This window comes from Coccinella septempunctata, chromosome 2 (assembly GCF_907165205.1).
Source record: "Coccinella septempunctata chromosome 2, icCocSept1.1, whole genome shotgun sequence".
Lineage (NCBI taxonomy): Eukaryota > Metazoa > Arthropoda > Insecta > Coleoptera > Coccinellidae > Coccinella > Coccinella septempunctata.
Genome location: NC_058190.1, coordinates 476,048 through 485,733, shown reverse-complemented (window position 1 = coordinate 485,733; position 9,686 = coordinate 476,048). Strand labels below are relative to the sequence as shown.

Genomic DNA, 9,686 nt, shown 5'->3' with positions numbered 1-9,686 from the left:
CAGTTGGCAGACCATGCTCTCGTATTCATGCTGAAAAGTATTAGTGGCCAATGGAAGCAACCCCTTTGCTATTATTTCGTGCAAAATTCTATAAAAACCAATGATTTGGTGAAAATTATAAAAGATGTAGTAAGACATGTTCGCCAGGCAGGCTTGCAGATAGTGGCAACAATATCTGACCAGGGAGCAACTAATGTTGCTGCTATAAATAAACTTATAGAAGCAACAAGTGAATACTGTTTGAGGAACGAAGTGGAGAAAAACCTACAAGGTTATCTAGTGGATAATGATGAAATTGTTCATCTTTATGATCCACCACATCTCCTCAAAGGTATTCGGAATGCCCTCTTAACAAAAGACTTACACTTCTGTCAAGATGGTGTTCAAAAAGTTGCTTCCTGGAAACATATTGTTGACGTCTATGAAATTGATGCTGCAGTTAATATTTATAGTTCAATTTCTAAGCTGACTGACGAACATGTCTTGCCCCATAAAATAAAAAAAATGAAGGTAAAGAATGCAGCACAAGTTTTCAGCCGGTCACTGTATTCAGTTATGAATCTTTTAGCCGAGTCATGCCGAGAGAAACTGCCAACATCTCGAACTTATTTAGATCCCTCGGCGTCACAGACTGCTTCCGCCTTACTTTTTTTTGATGGACTCTTTGACAGTGTCAATGGACGCTCCCAAAGCGCCCCTAAAGATAAACCCTTGACAGATGTGGTGACAGCAAAATCCCCTCATGTCCAGTTTTGGTACACCTCCCTCCCTATCCTGGAATACATGTATTTCATTGAAAGACCTTCCAAAAATCCCGTCATAACCCCCTCCTTGAAACATTTCATATTCACAGTAAAAGGCTTCTTATATATTTGGGAATTTTTGAGGAAAAAAGGTGTAAAAATGATGGTTCCTCGTTGTTTCAACCAGGACCCATTAGAAAATTTTTTTTCTCTTATAAGAAGCCATGGATATCGAAATGTTAATCCTACATGTTCCAATTTTATTGCTTCCTTTAAGTCCCTCCTTATTAACAATTTGCTGTCATCACACTCACCTGGATCGAATTGCGAAGAGGATGCTGCTTGTGAAGCATTGGACACTCTCAAAGAGTTCCTCACAAAAAAAATTGGTGACACGCGATCCAAATCGAAAGTACTTCCACCTATTTTTGAAAATTGGACGATGCAGAATTTTGACATCGATAGTGATTTGGGAACACCCTATGTGGCAGGTTATTTAGCCAAAAAAATAATGAGAGATATTAATAAATGTTCAAAATGCTTGGAGGTTATTGAGGCATATTGCAGTATACCAGCAAATTCCTTGATTGAAGCGAAAACGTATCGCCACTGCAAAATGATAAGACCTTCCCGAACATTTATTAGTATCTTTCATTGTTTTACTAAAGATGTCCTTACCCATTTACCTCTTCTCATCAATCAGTTTGATATGAGAGAAGAAATTAAGAACTATATTAATATTGCTGATATCCGAGCTCTGTTCTGTTCAAACCATCAAAATATTGGAAATAAATTAGTAAATTTTTCGTTGAAATTCATAATATATTTTTATGAAAGAACTGTAAACAAAATTTTATGTGGAAAAAAATCAATTCGATTCAACGATCCTATAATGAAGATGGCCGCGGAAAAATTTAATAAAAAAAGGAGAAAATGATTGTTTTTCCACATTGCATTTTAATCATTGTTCTATCTTTAAATTTTTATTGTTTTTATTTATTATATTTATTTTTATTATTATACACTTAAATTCTACTACCTTTTTTGCTTCCTTATCCTTTCAACTCTCAAAAAAGATTCACAAAAAATCCAGCAGAGGGGGCGCGAATGCGATGAACGTTTAATAGGCATCTGTAATTTTGTTAACAACGCTGTCAAAAGCAAGCAGGTAAAAGTGGCACAGAGATAATAGATGTCGCGATATAAGGAACCATAATTTTTTAAAGAGTTGCATATCTATAGGTTATCTATGTTCCGGTTGAAGTGACAGTCAAAACGAGGAGCTAAATGCTCATACTCGTACCGGCGTTGCCACGTCTGTCGTCTACTTTTTAAGCCACAGAACATTTGAAAACTGTCAACTGTTCATCTCTGACAGCCTATCAACTCATTTCACAACTCAGGTCTTCCTGCCCAGGAACACTATAAAAATATAATCGATACAAAATAGAACTAGTTAGAAAAACAGCATAAATATAATGGGTATAAATAAAAATATAACTAGTATAAGTCAGCTCTCCTAATAATAGCAGTTTTGTTGTCTCCTCGTCAAGTAATTTGAGTGAAGCTTCTTATGCTGAAATACAGAAATTTCTTCCGGAATAAAAAAAAAACTTAACACTGTTTCCTCGGCCTCCACATCCAACAACACAACGAGAAAATGGCATAATTATTCACTTCCTGCTAATATACTGTGTGACTTTCCCAAGATATTGAATACTTTCATTACCATTACTGGCATTAATAACGCACATTTAACACTAAAGAATCACTAGGATTAACACCACCATCAAATTAAAAACCAAAAATAATGCATTTCAATGTACGTATTTTAAATAAAAGTAAAATAATATTCCAAATGATGTGTTTAAGAGGGCTGTGTTTTTGCCAGAGATATATCTCTGGTTTTTGCCTACACAACACCTCACAATTTTATTTTGACATCTATCTGACAGCTGGTTGAAGTTTCAGTACCGAAGTTGACAGTTTCAGTATAAGAGGTAGACGTGGCAACGCCGGTACGGGTATGAGCATTTAGCACTAGCGTCTATTTCCTGTGCTTTACAAATGAACCTTCATTTGTCATTTATCCCTGCTGTGCTGCCATCTGTAGTGGGAAGTGGGAGTTATGATGTGCGCGGTCATATGTTCCTGAATGTCAAAATTCAAATTTAATTAAATTAACGCAAAGCGGATTTTCGTATATAAAGTTCACGTTTTGAAACCCCCCAATCAGCAGAAATGAATAGTCTGTGTTATAAATGCGGCAAGGTGTTTTGCAATTCCAACATATCAATTAAGTTTGACACGCCAGGAATTTTCACAGAGATGAAACTACTGAAATCGCTCCTAACTTGTACAAAAATGCAGCGAAATATAATTATAACTGCCATTGTAGAAAGAACTTTAGTGATAAAAATAATTTCACGAACCATCAGAAGATCCACGGTGAAGATTCATCTTCTGGTAGTGGTAGTTACCAATCGGTAGGTAGGTATTCTTCTATAAAATTTAGTCATAATATACAGTCTATCATATTTTCATCACTATTTCAGAATGAAGTTCATAACCAGTTGCATAGTATTTTACATGAGGTAGATCAACAAGCTTTAAGTAGAAAGCTGTTCAATTTCCTAAACCAATGTGATGATCCAGATGTAACAGATTGTATCAATTACTTCAAAGAAAATTGGGCATATGCTTACAGACTCCATGCTGGTATTAATACTGATATGCATCTAGAGAGATTTCATAAGACTCTTAAATATATGTACCTCAAAGGAAAGAAAGTTAAAAGACTAGATAAGGGAATATGTGCAATCGTGCAATTTGTTGACAGACTTATATCCCGTCATAAATCTGCAGTAAAAGTCAAAGAAATAAGAGTTCGTCATGAAACTATGACCAGCTTGGATAAAAATTTATTGATAGAATGTGAAGATGGATGGAAAATACCTTCAAATACATCTGAAGAAAACATTTATTCAAAAAACAGACAGCGATTGCCAAAAATGCCAACTTAAATGTACATTGTGTAACATCTGCATACATGAATATATCTGCTCTTGTATTGATTCACCAAGTTTCTGCTTCAAGGAAAGAAAATCTACTTCGGCATGGAGGACCAAACTTTCAAACTGATACTGGTGAGTGGTTTAACATTGTAGCAATATGATAATGCCATTGAAGATTGAGAATAGTTATTTTATACCACATGTTGCATCGGAAGAAGTCAACTATCAAGGTAATATAAAAAAAATTTCATTATTGGGTTTAGGACATTTAGCACACATTACTATCCTCTTCTTCTATTTCTATTTTTTTCACAAAGCTTGTTATGGATATTTATGTATTATGTTTGGGTGCTTGTAGGAAATATTGTCCTTATAATAGCAGGTTGTATATCATCTTTAGATATTCTTTTGAAAGGGAGAAATAGCAACTTTTACAATCAACTTTTACAATAAAGCAGGTATAAATAAATGGCAACAAGAAGCAGATCGTAGAACCTGTTCCAGATCTCGGTGCAAGCAGAGGAAAATTTTATTAGGGTTCTATACATATATCTTCAATGATACAGGAAAAAAAAGATAAAAACTATTTGAGTGCACTTCTCTGTTATTATACTTCAAAGTAGTGGTTAATTTTAATGTATCCCCTGTTTTAGACAGTAGTAGGTGAAGGAGTGTGAAGACACAAAAGAGAAGAATTTAATTCTAAATGAAGTTTATAGGAAAAGAGACTTGAAGAGGTCCGTAGAGAAGGAGAAGGAAGATATCAGGAACGAAATTGCGAGTCATTCGAGGAACAGACATTCTCCTACCAAACTTCAAGTCATTAAAAATAATTTAGCTCCGGTTTCACCTACACTCGCAGCTTTAGATTCTAATAATTCCGTACCTTCTACAAGTAGAATTCCACATTATATGAAAATTGTTCCACAAAGATCACTGTTTTCAACCAGAAATGAAAAATCAAAGAAAAAAAATCATTCTCCTTAATCTGTGTAGAATACAGTACCTGTTTCAATAAACTATTTAAAATTTTCTTTGACGTATCATTGATCCCAATTCCATAGAATCCCTTTCTGAATTAAGGTTTATTGTCAGTTCATTATACCATCCCCTGGAATAAATACTCACAGAAAGATTTAATTCACACGCTGTAAAAATTTTGCTAATGATAATAGGTCGTTATTTTAACCTCAGCGGAAGATGGAGCTTTTCTACTCAACTGAGGAACATAACATATATTTATTCTCATAATTATAACATAAGAATGCTATTTTGTAATTCCAAAGTAGTTGCACATCATTCCTCATTAATACTGATATCTCTGAAAGTGTTTATATTTAACCATGATAACGTATATTATTTAAAATAAAATGTATCCTTTGCCAATCCAATGATGATTGATGAAAGAGAGCCTGAGCCTAATCTTGTTTATCTGCCTATTCCCAGAGACAGAGTTTGTCTCTGCTATCCCTATTATTAAACAACATAAAACTGGAAACGGTTCCAAATATTATTAAACCTTTTAATTTGCCCGCGCTGCGGACCATAGAGATATGATTACAAATATTGGTCGGACACTCTGTGTTCTGGGTTCATTTGTAAGGCACAAGAAATAGACGCTAGTGCATTTAGCTCCTCGTGTCGCCCATGAATAACACTGAATTGACTACTCTCCTCTTTCCCTTTCTCTATGAAAATAGTTATCTGTGGTTGAAACACAGAACATCAAAACAAAAAGAGTTAACCATAGAGAAAGGTTGTCTCTGGAGTTAACTCACATATAATCATAGAACATGATAAGCACATAAAACTTATTCTTCTTTCACTATATCATGTAGTAGACTATTCATTTTTTATCCAATAGATGTGCTAGTGTCGCTAAACGGAAATAACATTTTGATTCAAACTACTTAGGGTCGGCTGACAGGTTTAATGATTATCATATCGGGGGGAACGCACAAGCACCGAGGCTTTTTCTTATCAAATGTTACTACTGAGCTTGAAAATGTATACTCTATTTAAATAAAACAAGCAAAGTAAATTTAAATAAATATATTAAACTACAAGGACTTTGTTCTGGACAAACGTAAGTTTCAACATTTTTTTCTAAAAGTCATAGATCAGTTTTGGGGAAAATAATCTCAAAATGTGATAAAACAATGATTTTATTATTATCATTATTTTATTACAGAAGAGTTTGGATTTACATCTATAACCTCATTTTCTATTTACATCGACATAATAAAATAAGAAAAGTCCCATAACCGGAAATTGTTTTATTTGCTATTTGAATGAATAGTGTGTGATGTGCTGCTGAAGACTATTTTTTCTACTTGTAACATATTCACACATATGACACTTGTGATCTTTCATTTGCAAATGAGCAGATTTAACATGTCTATCAACATTTTGTTTTTCACTGGAAGCCATATATCCAATTCTCAAGGATAACCTACAACCTACAATATAATCAGTTTAAACATTGTAAATTTGATCCAAAAATATGCTCCATTTGAAGAGATCTTTTGACTGTCTTTTCTTTGCATGTGATGTACAGGGTGGGCAAAATTCGTTGTCTACTGAGGGGATTTCGAGAACTATAGCAGCTAGAAGAAAACGGACGGCACATTCTCTAGCTCTTTATTCTTGACTAATCCAAAACTGAAAACAGACCCAGCCTTACGTTCATAGATTTTGTGTTATGAACGAAAATTGAGAAATTGTCATTTTTAATGAAGCTGAATAACTCGCTTATTTGAACTCGTATTCGAAATCTGTTGTTACCTTCTACAGGCACTCTTTTATGAGGAATTCGAATGTGATATCAATAAATTTTTTGATCCAGTCATTTTCGAGATACGACAGGGATTTCTGATTTTTCAAATATAAACTCAAGTTGAAAGTTCTTTTATCTTGCCAAAATTTTTTTGCTGATTTCAAAAATGTATCATATGTCGCTATTCACATGAATAACGTAAGAAAAACAATTCAATACTTTTTCCTTATTCTTTCTCTATGGTAAAATTAGGTTAGGTTCAAACCAAACCTAACCTAACCTAACCTAACCATAGAGAAAGAAGTCTATGCCTCTAACATTTTTCATAACGAATTTTCCTCTGGAATCATAGACAAACTGGAATGGGAGATAAATTCAAAGATAAATTATGATTCATTCTGATTCCAATGAAATGAATTTTTAACATAAATGATGATAAACATTTTATTTTTATTGGTTGTTTTCAGTAACATTGTTTCCTTCAGTACCTTTTACTGAGAATCTATTTTCAAATACTAAGACAGAATTGGAGTAGGAGTAATTTTATTGATATAGGGACTGATGAAATCTCGTTCTCTGTTCGACAACTTTCAGTTGACTTGAATAACAAACAAGTTTTTGTTTCTCCCTTGCAACATACTCACAGAAATGACATTTGTGTTCCCTATTTTTTCAATTATAAACAGAATTAACATGTCATCAGATAATACTAATGATGAACATCACCTTATGCAGCATACTAACATAAGTAACATTTGTGTTTCTCAACATTCAAATGAACAAAGTCAACGTTGAAGACAGCAAATCTTTTCTTTTTTATCACATAGTTACTAACTGTGATCTTAAATTTTCGAATGAATAGATTTCATGTGTTTTTCCAGTTCACGTTTTGTACTCGTAGGATATTCGCATAAGCGACATTTGTGTTTCTTGATCTTCAAATGAACACGATGAAGATGCTTCAAAAGGTTAATTTTTCTGCTTGTAACGTGCTCACATAACTGACACTTATGCTCCTTAATTTTTAAATGAACGGTTTTTACGTGTATTTCGAGGTTTGTTTTAGCGCTCGTAGCAAATTCGCATAAGCTGCACTGGTGCTCCCTAATTTTTAAATGAACAGATTTTACGTGGACGTCGAGGGATGTTTTCCTATTCACAGCGTATTCGCAAAATTGACATCGGTATTCCCTGATGTGCAAATGAACTGATTTCACGTGTCCTTCAAGTGTTTGTTTCGTTTTCGCAGCAAATTCACATAGTTGACACCTGTGTTCCTTAATTTTCAAATGGACAGATTTAACATGTTGTTCTATCATACCTTTGCTGTTGGTAGAATATGCACATAAGTGACATCGGTGTTTTCTTTTTATATTTAAATGAACAGAGTCAACGTGATTTTTCAGGTTGGCTTTTTTAGTTGTGGAATACTCACATAAATCGCACTTTTGATCCTTAATTTTCAAATGAACAGATTTTACATGTTGGTGGATGAGGCGTTTCTCATTCGCAGCATATTCACATAAGTGGCATTTATGTTCTCTAATTTTCAAATGAACAGATTTTATGTGGATGTCAAGGGTTGCCTTCAAACTCGCAGTATATTCACACGAGTTACATTTGTATCTTTTGATATGCAAATGAACGGAGTCGACATGTTTCCGAAGAGTAGTTTTTCTACTTGTCGAATAGTCACATAGATGACACTTGTGATTCTTAATTTTCCAATGAACAGATTTTAGGTGATTATCGAGGGTTGTTTTGAAATATGTAGCATATTCACAATGGTGACATTGGTGTTTCTTAATATTTAAATGAACACAGTCGATGTGCTTCTTAAGGTACACTTTTCTACTCGTAACGAACTCACATAAGTCACACTTGAAACTGAAATGAACAGATTTGATGTGCAACGTAAGGTCTTTTTCGTAATTGGTCACAAAATCACAAGTATGACACTTGTGTTTCAAAGAAAGAGATTCGTTAGTCGCTGTATCTAATACTCGAGGTATTCCATCGACTTTTATATCTAAGGAATTTGTGTAGCTTTCTTCATTCTTCCTTATGAATTCTTCTCTATCATGAACCCCTTCCTTATCTATAAACTGTTCAAAAATGTCTAGAGTTCCATATTTAGCATGCCATTTCTCATCATCTTGAGGACTGGAAGTATGGTCATATTGTTTGTGTTTATCAAGATATTTTCCTGCATGTTGAAATTCAGGAAATTTGCTCCGATTCAAGTGAATCGATTCAGTTTCATTACTGGGTAGATCTAATACTAGAGGCATTTTCTTAGTGACAGAGGTATGTGATTGCTTAGCATAGGCTCCTACAACTGAACAATTTGAGTTACTTTCTTCATTCTTTATTATATATTTCTCTCTATCATGAACTCCTTTTTCGTCAATGCATTCCTCAAAAATGTCCAGGATTTCTGATTTTTCTTCTAATTTCACTCTGAAATGACACAAGACTTTTCGAGCCAAAAAGAAAAATCTTTGATTGAACTACGTACTAAGTATATATATAAAAGTGTATAAACGACGAATAAAAGGTAATAAAAGCATCATAAATATAAATATGACAATATACACTCACTCATCACAAGTAACAGGTATCTCTTCTTCAATGTTCATACAACGTTTGCTCATATCCATTTTTTAGGTAATTATGCAGTTCTAAAAGAACTGTTCTAGGTAAGGGAAAAATTCGTGTTTCTATGAGGAATTGAATAGTGTTAATCTAATCTGAACCCGCGGAAAATCATATAAATGTAAACCAGAGATATAGAAGATATATCTCTGATGTAAACAAATCACAGAATACAGAGTGAAACAAATTCATCAGAAAATATCCTTCGTGACCATAGACTTAATAAAGCAACAACCAGCAACAACCGATGTTCATAGAACAGAGTCATCTGTAATCTGTGAACAGAGTTAGTCTCTGTTTATGGAGAGTAGAAACCACAGAACAATTGGGTTGCGTTCACAAACTTACTCAGAGCAAGCTCTGAGTAAGCTCTAATTACCCGAAGCGTTCACAAACGTACTTTTAGTTCCTCAGAGTATGCTCTCTGAGCATGACCATACTCATACTCTACTCTCGGAGTAAGTTTATGAACACACCCTTGGAGAGCATTTCCTTGCT

The 9,686-nt window shown here is 34.0% G+C and overlaps 2 protein-coding genes across 4 annotated transcripts; one reads left to right on the top strand and one right to left on the bottom strand.

Annotated features, from left to right (window-relative positions):
• The first annotated feature begins 2,800 nt into the window (after positions 1-2,800).
• LOC123308788 lies at positions 2,801-3,800 on the top strand. Of its 3 annotated transcripts, XM_044891628.1 has the most exons (3): positions 2,818-2,920; positions 3,153-3,229; positions 3,299-3,800. In XM_044891628.1, exons 1-3 carry the CDS (start codon positions 2,899-2,901, stop codon positions 3,764-3,766), a joined length of 567 nt encoding a protein of 188 aa, XP_044747563.1. In that variant the 5' UTR covers positions 2,818-2,898; the 3' UTR covers positions 3,767-3,800. The 3 variants fall into 3 exon arrangements, 1 of the variants encoding a protein (XP_044747563.1); XR_006537159.1 differs by having other exon boundaries at positions 2,801-3,233; XR_006537160.1 differs by having other exon boundaries at positions 2,801-3,237.
• A 3,163-nt stretch (positions 3,801-6,963) lies between these two features.
• LOC123308763 (zinc finger protein 711-like) lies at positions 6,964-9,278 on the bottom strand. The gene is made up of 2 exons (XM_044891584.1): positions 9,135-9,278; positions 6,964-8,993 (listed from the first exon to the last, which is right to left on the bottom strand). Exons 1-2 carry the CDS (start codon positions 9,191-9,193, stop codon positions 7,376-7,378), a joined length of 1,677 nt encoding a protein of 558 aa, XP_044747519.1. The 5' UTR covers positions 9,194-9,278; the 3' UTR covers positions 6,964-7,375.
• Positions 9,279-9,686: the final 408 nt, after the last annotated feature.